The sequence below is a fragment of the Euprymna scolopes genome, chromosome 3 (assembly GCF_053919585.1).
Source record: "Euprymna scolopes isolate OS-2025 chromosome 3, ASM5391958v1, whole genome shotgun sequence".
Lineage (NCBI taxonomy): Eukaryota > Metazoa > Mollusca > Cephalopoda > Sepiida > Sepiolidae > Euprymna > Euprymna scolopes.
In genome coordinates, this window is record NC_136484.1 from 4,818,897 (window position 1) to 4,839,195 (window position 20,299).

Genomic DNA, 20,299 nt, shown 5'->3' on the forward strand with positions numbered 1-20,299 from the left:
ACCTGCTTGAATTAATTTGTTCAAGATGTTAACCCTTTATGACCTGCTTGAATTAATTTGTTCAAGATGTTAACCCTTTATGACCTGCTCAAATTAATTTGTTCAAGATGTTAACCCTTTATGACCTGCTCGAATTAATTTGTTCAAGATGTTAACCCTTTATGACCTGCTTGAATTAATTTGTTCAAGATGTTAACCCTTTATGACCTGCTTGAATTAATTTGTTCAAGATGTTAACCCTTTATGACCTGCTCGAATTAATTTGTTCAAGATGTTAACCCTTTATGACCTGCTTGAATTAATTTGTTCAAGATGTTAACCCTTTATGACCTGCTTGAACTAATTTGTTCAAGATGTAAACCCTTTATGACCTGCTTGAATTAATTTGTTCAAGATGTTAACCCTTTATGACCTGCTCGAATTAATTTGTTCAAGATGTTAACCCTTTATGACCTGCTTGAATTAATTTGTTCAAGATGTTAACCCTTTATGACCTGCTCGAATTAATTTGTTCAAGATGTTAACCCTTTATGACCTGCTCGAACTAATTTGTTCAAGATGTTAACCCTTTATGACCTGCTCGAATTAATTTGTTCAAGATGTTAACCCTTTATGACCTGCTCAAATTAATTTGTTCAAGATGTTAACCCTTTATGACCTGCTCGAATTAATTTGTTCAAGATGTTAACCCTTTATAACCTGCTCGAACTAATTTGTTCAAGATGTTAACTCTTTATGACCTGCTTGAATTAATTTGTTCAAGATGTTAACCCTTTATGACCTGCTCGAATTAATTTGTTCAAGATGTTAACCCTTTATGACCTGCTTGAACTAATTTGTTCAAGATGTTAACCCTTTATGACCTGCTTGAATTAATTTGTTCAAGATGTTAACCCTTTATGACCTGCTTGAATTAATTTGTTCAAGATGTTAACCCTTTATGACCTGCTCGAATTAATTTGTTCAAGATGTTAACCCTTTATGACCTGCTCGAATTAATTTGTTCAAGATGTTAACCCTTTATGACCTGCTTGAACTAATTTGTTCAAGATGTTAACCCTTTATGACCTGCTTGAATTAATTTGTTCAAGATGTTAACCCTTTATGACCTGCTTGAATTAATTTGTTCAAGATGTTAACCTTTTTTGACCTGCTTGAATTAATTTGTTCAAGATGTTAACCCTTTATGACCTGCTTGAATTAATTTGTTCAAGATGTTAACCCTTTATGACCTGCTTGAACTAATTTGTTCAAGATGTTAACCCTTTATGACCTGCTTGAATTAATTTGTTCAAGATGTTAACCCTTTATGACCTGCTCGAATTAATTTGTTCAAGATGTCAACCCTTTATGACCTGCTCGAATTAATTTGTTCAAGATGTTAACCCTTTATGACCTGCTTGAACTAATTTGTTCAAGATGTTAACCCTTTATGACCTGCTTGAATTAATTTGTTCAAGATGTTAAGCCTTTATGACCTGCTCGAATTAATTTGTTCAAGATGTTAACCCTTTATGACCTGCTCGAATTAATTTGTTCAAGATGTTAACCCTTTATAACCTGCTCGAACTAATTTGTTCAAGATGTTAACCCTTTATGACCTGCTTGAATTAATTTGTTCAAGATGTTAACCCTTTATGACCTGCTTGAATTAATTTGTTCAAGATGTTAACCCTTTATGACCTGCTCGAATTAATTTGTTCAAGATGTTAACCCTTTATGACCTGCTTGAATTAATTTGTTCAAGATGTTAACCCTTTATGACCTGCTAGAATTTGTTCAAGATGTTAACCCTTTATGACCTGCTTGAATTAATTTGTTCAAGATGTTAACCCTTTATGACCTGCTTGAATTAATTTGTTCAAGATGTTAACCCTTTATGACCTGCTTGAACTAATTTGTTCAAGATGTTAACCCTTTATGACCTGCTCGAATTAATTTGTTCAAGATGTTAACCCTTTATGACCTGCTTGAACTAATTTGTTCAAGATGTTAACCCTTTATGACCTGCTTGAATTAATTTGTTCAAGATGTTAACCCTTTATGACCTGCTCGAATTAATTTGTTCAGTCGTAAATAAATAAATATAACCACATAAATAAAGTGGAATTGATTCAAACACACCTTGTATGTATTAGTTTTGTATCTGGGTAGATGCCAGACACCTCCAGATTGCAACTGTCCATTGCTTGCATTCAATATGCTGCCACCTTTCTCAGATAATATGATAATTTCGTTTGTTGTCAAAAATACACTTTTTCAAGCACTATAGATAATAAGGTAAGTTTATGAAATGCAAAAATTCTCAGTTGTAGTTTAACTACTGAACCTCATAAAAGATCATTATAGTGAAAAAGTCATTAAATCATAGTATCATTACCGTTTAACTAACTAAAATTAACAATAAATATTTTTTAATCATCTATATCATAATTCAGGTCATAAAGGGTTAATAATGTATGGAGAGAAGTTTGCTTTTTTTAAATGCAACCAGTTTCTTTCACAGGAGAAAACAATCACATTAATTGAATATCTTAAGTACAAACACCCTTTATGACTGAATTCCCTTTATGACTGAAGCGTTTTCATAAAAATCAGATGCTTATTCAGATTAGCACTTAAACAAAAATGAAGAAAGACTTATTTTGTACCTACTTGTCATGGAATGAAGATTTCATATTCCAAAAATCACAAAAATTGATCAAGTAGTTTTTATTATTTACAAAAAACAAATTTGCTGGGGTTTTTTTTACCAATAAATGACAGACATGGTTATATTTTTCTAGACAACGTAAGGGGAGATAATTAGTGATTATTTTGACTGTTTCCATGTGCATTAGGGTTGTTGGCTTTTATTCATCAATTTGTTGGATGCTTTTTTTTTTCACCCTCATTAAAAAAAAAGTAAAATCTTTTTGATAAAAAAATCTACCTGATCAATTTATGTTTTTTTTGAATTTTTCATCTTTGTCCTCTGACTGTTACACACATCATACAGAAATTTCTATATTTTTATTACTTTTAAATGCCACCATAAGTGCCAATTTGAATAAGCACCGAAAATCGTATACAAACCACAGAGATAAAAAAGAAGATTATATGTATTTTTAATCTTTAAAAAGAAAAATAATGGGAAAAATGTCTGAGCATTTTTTTTGGTTTGTCCAGATATTATGCTCATAATATTGCATATTGAGCTGGGCAATGCCAGAATTATCGCTGGTTGTGGATTTTTGACATTCCAAGCGGAGTTAAAATGTAGGAAGAATGTCCAAGTGGATTTTTGACATTCCAAGCGGAGTTAAAATGTAGGAAGAATGTCTAAGTGGATTTTTGACATTCCAAGCAGAGTTAAAATGTAGGAAGAATGTCCAAGTGGATTTTTGACATTCCAAGCAGAGTTAAAATGTAGGAAGAATGTCCGAGTGGATTTTTGACATTCCAAGCGGAGTTAAAATGTAGGAAGAATGTCCGAGTGGATTTTTGACATTCCAAGCGGAGTTAAAATGTAGGAAGAATGTCCAAGTGGATTTTTGACATTCCAAGCGGAGTTAAAATGTAGGAAGAATGTCCAAGTGGATTTTTGACATTCCAAGCGGAGTTAAAATGTAGGAAGAATGTCCAAGTGGATTTTTGACATTCCAAGCGGAGTTAAAATGTAGGAAAAATGTCCAAGTGGATTTTTGACATTCCAAGCAGAGTTAAAATGTAGGAAGAATGTCCAAGTGGATTTTTGACATTCCAAGCAGAGTTAAAATGTAGGAAGAATGTCCAAGTGGATTTTTGACATTCCAAGCGGAGTTAAAATGTAGGAAGAATGTCCAAGTGGATTTTTGACATTCCAAGCAGAGTTAAAATGTAGGAAGAATGTCCAAGTGGATTTTTGACATTCCAAGCAGAGTTAAAATGTAGGAAGAATGTCCAAGTGGATTTTTGACATTCCAAGCGGAGTTTAAATGTAGGAAGAATGTCCAAGTGGATTTTTGACATTCCAAGCAGAGTTAAAATGTAGGAAGAATGTCCAAGTGGATTTTTGACATTCCAAGCGGAGTTAAAATGTAGGAAGAATGTGCAAACATTGTGAATCAACATTCTTGATACTGACCCAGATATTAGACAATCGACATCAGAATGTTTTCGTATTGGTTAGGACTATCAAATGAATTCCTGACTGGGAAATTGTCAATATAAACAGATGCTAACCAGAGCAAAAGGTAGAAGGAGAGAGAGCTGACCGAGATGTCATCATTGTCACCAAGCCACTCCCATCCCACACTCTTTTATCTTTCTATACGGCGAGTCGTGTGAAATAAATGAAGTTTTTGAATAAACAACTTGTCAACTTATTTTTGTTAAAAGCAGGTTGATAGACGACATATATATCCGCACACACTTTTAAAAGAATTATATAGACTAGATGGTCATTAAAAAAAAGAATTATATAGACTAGATGGTCATTAAAAAAAAGAATTATATAGACTAGATGGTCATTAAAAAAAAGAATTATATAGACTAGACGGTCATTAAAAAAAAGAATTATATAGACTAGATGGTCATTAAAAAAAAGAATTATATAGACTAGACGGTCATTAAAAAAAAGTGCAACAATAATCCAACCATACTTTTTTTTTATTCTGTAAATAAATAAACCTACCTTTCCAGGTCGAAATTTTGGAAAAATTGAAGTGACGTCAACACACTCCAATTCTTTTGGCAACATCGAAGCAAGTGGCGTACTCAGTTTTTTTTTGCCTTCAATCTCCTTCTCCTCGTTAGTTCTGTCAATCGTCTTAGACAGCTCAGTCACTATGCAACCATCGGGTGTTAATTTATTAGTCTCTTGTTCATTCGAGAGACTGACTGCAGGCACCTCCGATGATTGCTTAGGTTTAGAGTCATCAGTTTGACTTGGAGAGGAATCCATTTCACCGGGTATCCCCGTGGGTACCCATGAGGGTGGCGGCATCAACTTGGAGTCTTTAGGAGCTGCATCATAGTCCTCCTCATTATCATCTTTAAGGTAAAAAAAAAAATGGAGCAATGAAAATTCAAGATGGTAGCCAGGAAATCTAAAATAACCACCACAACATGATTCAAAGAAATTATTAAAATATGGCTTGTAGCATATCAAATTAAAGGAAATTTTGTACAGATCAGAAATATGTTTTCAAGTATATTAAACTAAATTTCATTTTAATGCTTTAAGTAGAAACATCATAAAAAACAGTTAAAAAATGAGAGGTAAGGCTTTATCATCATGCAAAATATTATTCTGATGGACATTATCATTTGTCATCATTACACCGTGAAAAATCCAAGATGGCAACCAGGAAATCCAAGATGGCCACCACAACACGATTCAAAGAAATTATTAATAAAATATGGCTTGTAAAAAAATCAAATGAAAGAAAATTTTGTACAGACTACAATTATGTTTTCAAGTACATTAAACTAATTAGGATAATTAAATTTTATTTTAATGGCTTCAAGTTGCTGTGACAATTATTGGGTGGGTTTCTACCACTATTTTGTATAATTTTTTTATTTTAAAGTAATTGTCGAGACTTCAAGAGACATCACAGCCATTTTTTTCTTGTTCTCATGTAACGCTCAACACTAGTTATTTTATTTTAACAGAATAAACATTTACAACACCAATTTATCGAGGTAAATAGAAGAGTAACTTGCCTTTGGTAACATTTATTTGTTGTGTATTTGTTTTTGAGCAAGTAAAACAAGTGGTCATTGTCAGTCATTTTTTTTCAAAGAATTTATTTTTTAAAAAAACATTCTTTTTTCTATAATTAAAAACTTGTTTTCTAAATAAGAGTAAAAATAAAAAAAAATGAATACTTTATGTTCTTAAGTTGACAAACATTTTGTTTACAGATATTTGTGAGCACACGATGTATGCATAAAAAGTCAAATTTTAGGACAAAAGAAATTAATATATTCGCTATTAAATAGTATTTGAACACAGTTTCTATCTTTACTTATCTTTGTACTACAAAGCATCAACTTTGAGATATTCTAACTTTTGACTGGAAAGACATACAACTAGAAACACGTCACCGACGGGTACAACTTCCGCTAAGAGTATTTATGTGAACACACCATGACCGTTTATTTGCAAAAAGTGGGCTGGCTATGCTGGCATGTTTCGTCGTTAATAGATGGATTTAAATAACAATTTCTTTGAATATACAAATCACAACAAAAATATTAAAATTCCATTTTTAAAGTAAATTTTATTGTGAATCCAGTTATATACGTTTTATTTTGATGGACGTAGGGAAAATGTACTTGTTACTGATTTTAAAGACTATGAGTGTCAAATTAAGTAGCAGTGTGCGCCTTGTCCAGCGCTGAATGTTATGATGTCTGGTAGTGCTACATTTAGAGAGCTGAAATATTAAAAAGCACTTTTATATCTAACTAGCAAAAGTACCCGTCGTTGACTGGGTTCAAAAACAGCCTACAGAAAATGGACTCTGATTTATGAAAGTATGATAGGTTATGAAAAGGAAGGGTTGTAAAGAGATAGCTTCGAATTTGGGGGTGTCAAAACCAAAGCAAAATATGATGAAAGTAAAAATAAAATAGATAAACCCCATAATTTATTATACCGTACCTGTTCGCACTGAAACACTTATCACAATATTCTGTGGATCTATATTAAAAAACCTCATTAAACTTTGCGACATATTTCCATTCTATGGAGGTCAGGTGCAAACGAACACCCCATAATTTGATTATATCATATTTCTTCAAACTGAAACATAATTATCAAAGTATACTTACCCAGATAGATATGAAAAGTCTTTATTAAAGTTTGTGCCTATTTCCATTCTATAGAGGCCAGGCGCAAACGCAGACCCCACAATTTTATTATACCATCCCTATTTAAGTTGAAACATACTTATAAAAGTATTCTTATGTACATCTATATCAAAAACACTTGTAAACGTTTTTTTTTTAAATTTTTAAATTTTTTATTTCCATACTTTGTGGACCAGGCGCGAACGCAGACCCCACAATTTTAATGAACCACCGTTCTGCCAGATCAAACATACCCATTTCTGTGTCTCGATACATTTTCTATCATTATATGTAATCAGTATTTTAAAATAGTCAATCATATAGGAGCCTATTCGTGACCAGACACACACACACACATACATACATACACAGACATTCAGCTTTATATTATAGATTTTGCTTTACAAGGGTCAGCACGAAGCAGACGTCTCTACAAGGAGCCACATAAAGCAGACTTCTCTACAAGGGTTTGTACGAAGCAGGATTAACATATAATTTGAAATGTCATAACTTTTTAAATTGTAGTGAAATCACTTCTCGTTCTTGTCTCTCTGTTTTCCAATCTCTAAATGTAATCATAGTCTTTTATTCATTTGATTAGTTTTGTCACTATTAGAAAATCTCAAGTATGATAGACAAACATCCAAATTGCTTTGTAGATAAGAAATTTGCATGATTTTTAGCCAAAAATAAATCTTGAATGAATTTTTTTGTTTTTTTTTAAAGAGAAAAATATTTGAGAGATTCACACTCACCTGGAGGAAGGACCCGCAAACTGGACATAACTTCTTTAATTTTTTTATCCTCATCATCTTCATCAGCAACTTCAGTGATGTCGGAGAAATCCACAGCATTTACAGCTTTGGCACTGAAATCTAAAAAATTTAAAAAATTGTTTTAAAAAGAAAATAAAACAGTTGTAATTTAACATTTTATGTTGAACAAACTTTAAACAAACTTTTTTTGTTACCTTATAAAATCTAAAAGTCACTCGAGGAGTTAATGAAATGGAAAGATTTTTAGTTGAATAGTAAAAAATATTATGAGAGGATTGAAAATAAATGGAATAAAATTGGATGATTTATGAGATTGGTTTAAGCGTTCTTTGGCATTGGATTTGAAGATGATCACATAGTCCACAGGCAAGCAATCTCGTGATAACATCTACACAGTTGAAAAGAAATCCGGTTACTTGAAATTTTGTTTGATGTTTGGATAGCAAAGGAAGAAAAGTTCTTTGTAGTTGTGATAGGAAGATGAGTTGTTGCTGAAGGAGGAGAAATCAAAGATTGAAGTTTAGTCGAGCACGATCCATGAAAATTACAAGTCCAGAAAGAGTAGCAATATCTCTTCTGTGAGAAAGCAACTGTAGAGGACAGAAGAGATCACCCCCTCCCACTAGATTGTGAAGTTGATTTTGAACTCAAGACAAAGAGTTCTCTGAGCAACCCCTCATGTACTCCACCTTAGCAGATGTCTGACTTTTACATAATAGATATGGAATGAAAATCAGTTAATCAAGGCTAAAGGATTTATTAAGGAGTGATTCATTAATTGCGACAAAACAAAGATTTGAGTGTTAAATGCTTGGAAATTTGTTGAAATATTAACATCCAAAAGCGCATGATATGTCTTGTACAATATTTAATATGTTTTTAATGAATTCTTTTGGACAACAATGTTTAAGTTATTCAAGGTTCAAATATCAAACAGAAGTTATTCAGATTATTTTTCAGATTTTATCTTCTGGTCTCATACTTGAGGTCAGACAGTTCACAAATGACTTCGAACTTTTTATGCCTGTTGCCATTTCACTTGTGCTGCCCGTCATCGTCAATTGATCCCCTCCATGTTTTAAACAACTTATTGTGGATTTGGCTGCAAATAAAATAAAACTTTGGTTTTCCCCGATTGCCAACCTACAAGGTACAATAAGAATGAAAACATAAAAATGTGCCAAAAGATCAGAATCACAAAAGAGGACAAATCTGCGTATGAGAACGAAAGACTCCAAAAAATTATCAGCAAACAATATCTCAGCCATGAGATGAGTGATTTTATCCTAGAGTAGCTTTTTGGCCTTCATAAGCAATAACTCTGAAAAAAACATATCTGTAGATAAAAAAATAAAGCAGTGACAAAAATAATGGCATCTGCCAATGACACATGACACGAATTGCTTCCCCAATTAGATATGGCACAAGGCTAGGTGGTGCAAAGCAGCTCCTGTGAGAGGGCACTAATTGAGTACAAAAATAGCTGAAAATGAATCCATTGGCATTTATCGGTAGGTGTGCTTCAGTTGACTGGCAATAAACCCCCACCACAACTACTTTCAAAGGAGAAGGTAATGCCTGGGAAGGTGGACTTCCTAGTACTGAACCAGAACATCAGAACAACTTAATGGATTATGCCAAGCCCGAGGTTGTGGAATGATGCCATGATGAACTTAGGTTGGTATGAACCCTAGAACCGATGTCTGCCAATGCCATAGAACAATATTACAGAAATCCAACAATAAACATTGCAGAAATTCTAGGAGTTTTATGAAATAAACAAAAAGGTTCACCGAAAACATGGAAGAATTTACTGACATGGACTAGGATATCTTCATAGTAACGAAGACAATTGTTGGGTGAAAACACAGAAAGGATATTTATTTCTCCACAGATTTTGGATTATTTACAGAATTAATTACGCCACCAAAAACAGTTGACATATTTAATTTTGGGAATTTGTCAGGAGTTTTAGGTGTTTTGCTTTACATCATATCAACCCTTTTTAGAATTATTTTTGCCAAATACAATTATTTTGGTAAAGATTTTTATGCTCTTAGCTCTTAATATCTTCAAATATTTATTCATTGTGATTTTTTTTATGGAAAAAAATGTTAATCTTGACTGCTTTAAGGGAAGGATAGTGAAAACATTGGGGGTGAAAATTAACAATGAATTAAGATTTTCATAAATGTAGTCATTATTTTTTAACTGGGTTAACATTTCAGAGAGATGACAAATGAAAATTAAGAAAGTTTTAATGTTATTTTATATGGAAAATAAAAAAATTCAAAAAATAGAAGGGGGGAGGGGCACTCACTTTCAAGCCCGTCATCTTTATCAACATTACAGTCTGTCGTTTGTTCATCTGACGTAATTTCACGCACCATTTGACTTAGCAAACTCAACGAACCAAGTTGCTTTTTAGATTCCTGAAATGAAAAGAAGTTTTTTTTTATCAAGTTTTCAGAAGAGGGATTGGATTATTCAGTCTTCTTTCTTCACCTTGGTTCTTATTTTAACGACGTGTTGACCACTGTAAAATTTTCAAGTGTATTTTTTCAAACTTGCAATCCTCTATGCAATTTCGAATCAAACTGTTTATTTAATCCATGACAGGAGATTATCTCCTTTAATCAGCTATGACCGAAAATAATTTACACTTTTACCCAATCATAGCTGATGGAACGAGGCAGTGTACCCCCATGGATTAAATAAACAGTTCAGTTCAAAAGTCTGTATATGTGGCAAGCAAAATCCAAGATGGAAAACACTTTGCCTCTGCCGTCAATGACTGGGCCATGAAAATATCTTTACTGCACGGCTAAAAATTAAAACAAACCAATAGCTACTATGTGCTGCATTCATAATGCCGGCGTTCGACCTTCACCTGGCAAATTTCATTTTTTTAATTTTCACACTTTTACACAGATTTTTCTGGGCTAAAACCGAAATATAAAGTTTTGCATGGATTCAAATACCTTATATATGAAGTTTCATGTCTGTAGACCAAAAACTCTATGAGGAGTTTGGTAGGCAAAATTTGTTAAACAAAAATATATACGTATACATAAATATATATGGAAACAAGTTTGTGTTTACTATAAACTTTTTACGCAAATTTATGCAAGTATGAATTATGTAGAATATCTGCATGACTATAATTACACGTAATAGTTAACTAAAGATGATTATACCATAAGAAAACCAAAGCAACTAATAGGGAATTAAAATGTTTAAAAGAATATGCAAATTAGTTAGATCTTTTGCTAGTGAATGCAATTCCACAATCCATATATAAGAAAATTGTATTTTCTTTTTAAATAAATAGAAAAGAGGGTTTTTAATATGAATATTAATACACACAAAAGAAAAACGAATTTATAGGAGTATAGATTAAATTCATAAAAAAGTAAAAATCCAATATGGCTGAACTCACTGCATCCAAAAAGTCTTCTTCTAATTGTCCCTTTTCATCAATATTTCCAAACAGGAATCCAGTGAGGCAAGTCAGGGTGGATGGATTCGCCTCCTCCCCCGCATGATCTTCGTGCTCCTCCTCGCTATCCATCAAGAAAAACTGATCAGACACAAAAGAGTCACATCAGCTCAATTTCAAATCCACTGCAAAAAAAAGAAAAAGAAAAATAGTAAAGTTTTATGAACATAATTTTGAAACAGAATCAAAAAAGAAGTTATTTTTTTAAATAATAATTTCATGAGCTGCCTTAAATAAGTTGCCAGACTTTTTTTGTACAAGCATTTAAAATTGTTGTAGACTCTTGAAAACTCAGTATGTTATTGCTATACATCTTATGAGATGACTAATTTTTATGATTTCAGGTTCAAATGAACAGCTACTGCAAGAATTGGAATACACTCTACTAAAGCCTGATTGTAACAGCTGGTAAATTTTAAAAATGCAATCTGGACACAAGAATACTTTAGAAGAACGATATGCAATAAAATTCTGTTTTAAACTTGAAAAAATGCCACAGAAACGTATGGAATGCTTCAGAATGCTTTTGAACCATCTTGCATGAATTAAGAATCAGTTTTTGAGTGGCATAAGTGATTTAAAGAAGACAGGGAGTCTCTGAGGGATGATGAGAGGTATGGGAGGAGTAAGGAAGTCAGAAACAAATATAGAATTTCATGAAAATCACCATGTGTCTATGCAGACATTAAGTGCACAGTTGGATGTTAGTGTGGGAACTGTACATACAATTATTCATGAGGAACTGAAGATGAGGAAGATTTGCGCGAATGCACCGGTCCACAATTCCATCCTTGTCACAGACTATTTGGCCAAGATGAGCATCAAGACAATTACTCTCCCTATAGTTCAGACCTTGCTTTCTGTGACTTTTGGTTATTCCTTAAACTCAAGGAAAACCTTAGAGGCTGTTGTTATGAAACAATTAAGGATACGAAAGAGGCTGTGACGAGGGTCATTGACACACTCACAGAAGAGGACTTTCATAGGGCCTTCCAAAAGTTGTTGGAACGGTATAACAGGTGCATTGCAGCTGGAGGAGATTACTTTGAAGAGGACTATAGCTTCATGTGTGTACTATCAATAAAAGTGTCCACATGAATAAAAGGTCCACATGAATAAAATCTGGAAACTTATTGAAGACACCTCGAAGAGCCTTTTTACAATCACAATAATGAAAAAAACCTTATTTTTTAATAGACCATCATTGATTATTTTGTTTGCACATCAACCGTCTTTTGGATTCTTTAGTGCTAACTTCATTTATTTTGATAAAAGGATTTTATGCTTAAGATTCTTAAACGTTTCAAATATTTAACTGATTCTGTGTTTCAGATTTTTAAGACGAGGACTGATTATTAATATTATATATCTTCGGACTACTATTGTCGTCTTGAGTGTTATTCTCACAATGTTTTGGTCGATGTAACCTCCGACCTTCTTCAGATGTATTTTGTTGAACTTGTGAATCTGCAGAGTTTGGCAAGATAAACCTGAAGAAGGTCAGAGGTTACATCAGCTGAAATGTTGTAGAAATAACAAAATGAAAACAATCGTTTAAAAAATTCCAAATAATATAATAGACTGTTTTGAAGAGGAATTACTCAAGAATTTCGCTTTCATTCTGATACAACCATAAAAACGATGATGATGTCCATTATTTCTGTCAAAATTAGAAATATTTTTTTTTTAAATTTTCACCAGCGATGATCAAATAGCTCCACTGTCTTGTGGGTGCCTTGGGAAAAGCAAAGACTAAGGTAGTAAATCCTGATATAAAATCCTGTTTGGAGTCCCGATAGGCAGATGGTGAAGCACTGAAACACCTTTCCAGCAACTCGTACAGTTACACTGACTCCGATCCTATTGCCTTGCCTTTCCACCAAACTTAGTTTGCAACACCGAGAGGAGGGCCCTGGTAACTGACCATGCCTACGTCTCCTTAATACCTGCTCAGGCCTGCATCCGGAGAGGTAACTCCAACTTTGACTTTATAGCCAGAGCAGATGCTGCAGTGCACCAGACTAGATGCAGAATGCCATTATCTTGTTATATAGAAGCTTACAGTTATTATTTGTAGCCAACTCTCTTCAAAAGGGACACTATAATTTCCATTTTAATGTTTTTGACATGTCAGGAAAATGTCAAGGTCAACTGTTTTATTTAACCTCTAAAAAGAAAATACACCCAAATAAAATTATACATCTACGCATGTGCTTTACAATGATATATGAACGAACTTTGCAGGTCAACAAACAACTGAGATGTCGTCTTTCAAAGTTGGTCACTATTCACATTTTTTGACATTTTTCCTAAAAAGGTCAAGGTCATATCTCAGGAACCCCTTGTCCTTGAGAAGTTAAACAGACGCCACACAATTTCTTTCATGGAGATCTATAAGTGTAGCAAATTTGAAAAAAGTCCGTGTCAGACATGGTATCTGCCCCAAAAAAATTTGTTGATTTGACATGGAATGAGCCATATATATATATGACATGTTAGTAAGAATATATAAAAACAATTTAGATAATAACGCAACACATGAACTGAGCAAGGAGTCTTTTCTCTTTTTGGCAGCTACAACTGTTGATCATCATCTTGTCATAGGAACATTCATTTTCAATACTTTCCACAGAATTCCTCCAAGTCTTTAACGTAACAAATAGATCCTCCATTGTTTTCCAGGCAACTACTAACTCATCAGTATACAACATCTTTTCTAGGCAATCCGTACGGAACTCTATGGGCATTGCTTTTAAAAACAAATGAAAAGCTGTGGACTCAATAAAGAAACCCGATGTACTCCTACCGTTAACATTAAGGCCGTCACAAAATATGCTGTTAATTTATTATAATAAAGTCGTATTTCCTGTCTGTTCACAATTTAATATGTACAAAACATACACTGTTTCACAAATTAATTTTCAAACTGAAAATGGACGTTTACACACTTTCATTCCAGAACGATTTCTACATATACTTTTTATTCAAAAGAAATGTACATTCAAGAAGTAACCTCATTTGCATGTTACATTAAAGAAAATCTATTTTAATAATCGGCTCCATGCTATTGTCTGTTATAATAGAATTGTTTTAATTGTATTATTTATAAATATTTTTTAAAGTTAATTTATTTAATTTACATAATTAACTAGCAGGCCGTCCGACATTGCCCGGTCGTAAAATATGTTTAAATATGATATTTTGATTAATGCAGATTTTGTATTCATTATTACATTATATTGGATCCAATATATTGTAATGATTTAAAAAATTAATACAAAAGATGACTCGTGTGCCACCACCGAGAATTGAAACCAAAACATTTAGCTTACAATTTACTTTTTCCTTTAACGTTAATGCCTGAGCTATGAAGACATGTTTGCTGCAAGGCTAAAAATTAAAACATGAACCAATAGCTATTAAGTTATGCATGCATATTTGTAATGCCGGCGTTCGCCTTGACCGGGCAAATTTCTTTTTTACACTTTTGTACTGATTTTCTTGGGCTAAAACCCAAATATAAAGTTTTGCATAGGTTCGTGAACCTATGCAAAACTTTATATATTAAGTTTCATGCCTGTAGACCAAAAGCTGATAGAGGAGTTTGGTAGGCAAAATTTTTTAACAAATATATATATACACATACATAAATAAATATAGAAAAATGTTTGTGTTTACTATAATCTTTTTATGCAAATATTACGCATGTATAAATCATGTAGAATATCTGTATGAATATAATTACATAGAATAGTTAACTAAAGATGATAATCCCATAAGAAAACCGAAAAAAAAAAAACTAATAGGGAATTAAAATGAATGTTTAAAAGAATATGCAAATTAGCTAGATCTTTTGCAGATGAATGCAATTCCATAACCCATATATAAAAAACCTGGGCAGTATTCTTTCCACTCAAGCTAACTGCTTGAAAGAAATCAAAAACTGACTATAGGCAGGCCACACTGCTTTTGGAAGACTGTTCACCAAGGTCTTCAAGAACAAAGATCTAACCATCCAGACAAAGATGATGGTATACAACGCCATAGTTGTCTCCACCCTATTATACGTGTGCGAGACCTGGACCATCTACAGTAAAAACCTTAAAAAACTTGAACAGTTTCACCAGAAAAAACTGGATCATCATGTGGATTAAATGGGATGATTATGTGTCCAACATAATTGTCTTCGAAAGAGCCAATGTCACCAGCATTGAGGCTTTGATCATGAAACATCGACTGAGATGGTCTGGCCATGTGGCTCGCATGGAGGACACTAGACTGCCAAAACAAGAGCTCTTCAGTCAACTAAATGCAGGAAATCGACCCCGAGGCCGCTCGCTACTTAGATTCAAAGACCAGCTGAAGAAATCTCTAGGTGAAGCCAATATAGATCCAGACACGTTTGAAGCCTCATCGAACAACAGACATGAATGGAGGAACAGAGTAAAAGTGGATAAAAGCCAATTGGAAGAAAATAGAAAAGTCAATCTAATGATCAAATGGCAACAAAAGACAGAACCAACCAACTGCAACGATCCCCACCCCCCACAATACAATGTGACGAATGCCCCCGACTATTCAGAGCTCAAATTGGTCTTTTCAGCCACAAAAGGACTCATCATCTTGATAACGACTAAAATTCTTACGAAACTCATAAAACTTTATGGAAAGTGTTCGACTGAGCTTCAATCTATGGTCCCCCCTCGCCAAACTTTCACAAGAAACACTCGTCTAGCTGTAAACACTATCAATAATTCCCCCCACTCTTTATCTGTGCCTAAACCTAAACGTAGATTCCATGAACAAAGCTTCTTTCTTAGAACTGCACGCCTGTGGAATTGTCTTCCGTGTTCCTGCTTTCCGGCTGACTACAATATGGTTGTGTTCAAGTCTAAAGTAAATAAGTTCTTGATGAGCCGTTCCATATAAGTTATCAAATTTACCAAATTTTCATTACTAATGATTACTATATTGTCCAATTTCTACTATACACTCTTTAACCCTTATCCTTGAGTGGCCTCTGGGCCTTGATAATGTGGTGATGCCTATGTAAAAAAAAAAAAAAAAAAAAAAAACTTTCTCTTCTGCTTCTTTTCTGCATTGGACTTGGGAACTATGATATTCGGACATAAATGCATGTCACCGACGACGATACAGGCATATACAGCTCATGTTTCATATGATTTTAAATATCCATCACTAATCACTCGTTTGCTTCTAGTACAAGTAAAGCACACCAGATAACCTCTCTTGGCATTGAGTTGCACTTGTCTCTGTTTCCACAACCTGAGGAGAACTTCACGACCAATGATCATCTGTTTTGTCGAACAAAACGTAAACAAATACATTTGACCTAATATTCACAACATGAATTGGAATAAATATGTAGAATATACTGACAAGTCTGCTGCAAAGAAAGTGGGCTCCCTTTACAAAATGTAACTTTCAAAATCCTATTTAAAAACAATAATTTGGAATATATAGAAGATACTGTCAAGTCTGTTGCAAATAAAGTGGGCTCCCTCTACTGAGCTAGAAAACTTCTTACATCAGCTAGTATACTATATCTCTAAGCCACCAGTCTCTGTTTTAGTCATAGTTTTAGAACAATTTAGTTGCGTTAATAATTTAATGACAACAGCAAAGTAATAAAATGTAATAAAACCTTCTTTTTTTTAACTCACGTTCACCCATAACAAATTATATCGCCACTTGGACGTAAGAGGCTATTGGGACCATGCCGAGGAAAGATTAACAAGATGTTGGTTTATGTTACATTTAAACTTCTGCATATCAGTACAGTCAGGGAAGCAAGGAGCAGGAAGGGAATTGCAAAGTCTAACTGTTCGAGGGAAGAAACTAATAGAGTAGAAAGCTTTCTGGCATTTAGAGACCTCAACAGTGAAGGGGTGTGATTTTGTTGCTAAGTGGGTTTGTTCGGTATATGTTAGTCGAGGGGGCACAAGTGCAATGAGTTCATCAGAGCACATTTCATTAAAATATTTGTAAAACAGACACACATATATGCAACATTGTAGCAATGGAACAGGGATTGGAGCCTAGTTGACAAAGCAGGGCCTGTCAGTTTGAAAACTCTTTTTTGGACCCTAACCCTATCTAAGAGGAAGAGACTAGTGGTAGATGCACTAGCACCAGATGAAAGGAGAAAGAAAACTACAGAATATCATCATCATCATCTACCTCTACAATGGTGGTAATAATCATGCAAAAAAAAAATAAACAATTGTAAACCACTTTAATCTCTACATTAATAAAATCAACTGACAGGATTGTGCATGTGGGTCTGTGTTTCTCGTCTACATGTAACTTAGATAATTATATTTTTGTTATTCATCATTAATAAATATAAAACAAAAATAAAATAACAAAAAACTAAACACATTTTTTAAATTCTATTAAAAAAAGATTCCGGCTGTGACTATATTCTGACTTTTTTTTCTAAACAATCTACCCTGACAACACCAGGTTGATACAGCTTTAAAAAAAAAAAAAAATTTTTTTTTAATGACCATGAAATTTGTTAAGAAAATCATCGCCATCTACGTCCACCATGTTTGGCAATGAACAAGCATTTCAGAAAATCTGGTCGGCCTTTTCGCTTGGAGCAAAGTGAAATGTCTGTTGTCATACTACACTACATCCTTTTCTCCTCGGTGATTAGAGAAATCCTTCTAGACTGAAACAATTTTTATTTTTTTTAATTTTTATTCCAATAGTGCCCTATTTTCTAGAGCTGGATTTTCCCACACACAAAAACGGACCTTGTGCTTAACTCTACTCTTATGGAAGCAGCATGCAAATAGGAACATTTCAGAGAATCAAAGTCGAAAAAAAAAAAAAATTATAAATTTGTAAATTTGTGATGTTAACATTGCATTGTCTGAAGAATTATAATTGAATTGTCTTTTTACTAATACGTCACGAAATAGCAAAGCTGAAAGCCCCCTGAGAATAAGAGTTAATAAAATGGAAGGATTTTCAGTTGAAGAATGAGGAATATTATGGGAGTATTAAAATGTTTAATGGAATAAGTTTGATTACTTAAAAGAGCAGTTTATGACAAGTTGTTGTGGACGTTAGATTTAAACACAACTACATTGTAATCAAACAGTTCTGTACAATGTGTTCTGCAAATCTTGCAAAGAGATTCTATCCATAAATAGAAATTAATTATCTATTAGACAGGGCTCAAAGAAGAGTCGCCACCCTAATAGGTCCCGCACTGTCAGTTAGGCTTCAACCTCTATCTCATCGACAAAATGTTGCATACCTCTGCCTGTTTTACAAGTATTTCAATGGTAGCTTCTTCAACGAACTACAAGCCCTTGAACTTTCCCCTCGACATAAAAATCCCCGATAAACGCGACGGGCAGCAAAACCTCATCTCTACAGATTCCCAGATGCCAGAAAGCCTTCTAGTTTCTTCTCTAGAACTGCTAGACTTTGGAACTCCCTTCCGGGTTCCTACTTCCCTGACTATACTGACATGCAGAAGTTCAAGTGTAATGTAAACAGACATCTTGCTGCTCAACTCCCTATGCAGAATCTCTGCAAATTATGTCCCATGTAGTAACCCCCTACATCAAAGTGGCACTGTGCCTTGGAGAGAAAAATATATATTTCACTTGATGCTAGACAAATGAAAGAAGCAAAGAAAGTTTTTGCCTTGTTGTTGTAGCAAGGGATTGAAGCTCAGTCGAGCACTTTCCATGAAAATAACCATGCAAAAGAAAGAGGCTAAACAATATTGTTTCCGCGCAAGAAGAGCTATAAGGACTGAAAGAGATTAATCTCCATTGAATTTCAAAGTCGATTTTATATTCTGTTAAGGCAGTAAAAAATGTTTTGAGTTGCACTTCCGCAAAGGTGGCAGCAACATTCCTTACTCTTAAGACATATCTGACTCTTATACAGAGCATTGCTATTTTCTGGAGTGATAGAATGATTCAACAATTGTTCCAATATCCTCATTAACAAATTGGATATACATGTTCTATTTTAGATTTGGATTGAAAGAATTTATCAAAACAATGGGCTTCCACAACGATTTTGATTGCAAAAAAAAAAAAAAAAAAGATCAGAGTGTTGCTGGTGAAAGAAGGGGAGCTTATCAGAGTTGTTGCTTGAAACATTAAAACATTCTTAAAAGCATTTCTATCATCTAATCAGGGTTTGAATTAATTTTGCTGGTGACAGGCCTTCAGTTTTTTAACTGATAAGAAGCGGTCTACAGACTGTCCGGAATATAGAGTTCAAAGCTGGCTTCGAAACCTGGTAGGTGATGCACTTTTCTCTTTCCTGCAACTTCTTTCCCACAGAAGAGATGCTGCGAGCCTGTCTCTGCTCTATTGTTATTCTCATGGTAAATGCTCATCTGAATTTCAATCTATGGTCCTCTCTTGCCAAACTTTCACAAAAAAAACACTCGACTAGCTACAACCATTATAAACAATTATCCTCACTCTCTATCTGTGTCTAAATCTAAACGCATGTTCCATGACCTGCAAAATTTATTGTTCTGGTGTTTTATCGTAGAACAGAAGATAGACCAAAACCTCTTTACTAGGCTTTACCGAACTAATTTCACAGCCAATAATAAACGTAAGAGCAGGTAGCAGCAGTAAACGCAGGAACTGTTAGTAACGAAATGTTGAAGAAAAAATAAACTCAGCCCTTTTAAAAAGGAAAAGGAACGTGTGCAAAATCACGTGCCATAGAAACTTTTACTTTAACGGAAATATAACAATTGTATATTTTGCAAACCTCTTCCCTCTGATGAAAAGAATTGTATTTTTTGATACTCCACAGAATAAGGTCTTTCAAGTTTATCTGTACTCCTTGTCGGATAATTAAAAATTCTGTATACTTTCTTTATAGGTATTTGATGTTTTTTTTTTGAAAATTTGAATTAATTTTCAATAAGTTTTTTCTATTATATATATATATATATATATATATATATATATATATATATATATATATAAAATAAATGACAAAAAGTCTATATTATTTAATTGGAATTCATTATTGAGATGAGTATTTTTTATTAATTTTATTTATTGCAGATTGTTATCTTCATCTTTTTAGTTGTTTCACAACGTTTCAGCCAACTATTCCTCTGGCCTTCTAATTGCTGAGGATGCAGTTAAAGATTTGGAGTTCCTATTCCGTCGCAGCTACCACC

General features: G+C 33.6%; 1 protein-coding gene across 3 annotated transcripts in view; it reads right to left on the bottom strand.

Annotated features, from left to right (window-relative positions):
- The window catches only part of LOC145252820 (transcription initiation factor TFIID subunit 1-like), a 120,498-nt gene that overhangs the window by 91,777 nt on the left and 8,422 nt on the right, over positions 1-20,299 (bottom strand). For all 3 annotated transcript variants that reach the window (XM_080112809.1, XM_080112804.1, XM_080112796.1), the window contains exons 2-5: positions 11,035-11,219; positions 9,916-10,027; positions 7,575-7,694; positions 4,655-5,013 (exon numbers count right to left, since the gene is read on the bottom strand). In XM_080112809.1, the coding sequence (XP_079968935.1) occupies positions 4,655-5,013; positions 7,575-7,694; positions 9,916-10,027; positions 11,035-11,166 (723 nt within the window). In that variant the 5' untranslated portion in view covers positions 11,167-11,219. The remainder of the gene's footprint in view (positions 1-4,654; positions 5,014-7,574; positions 7,695-9,915; positions 10,028-11,034; positions 11,220-20,299) is intronic.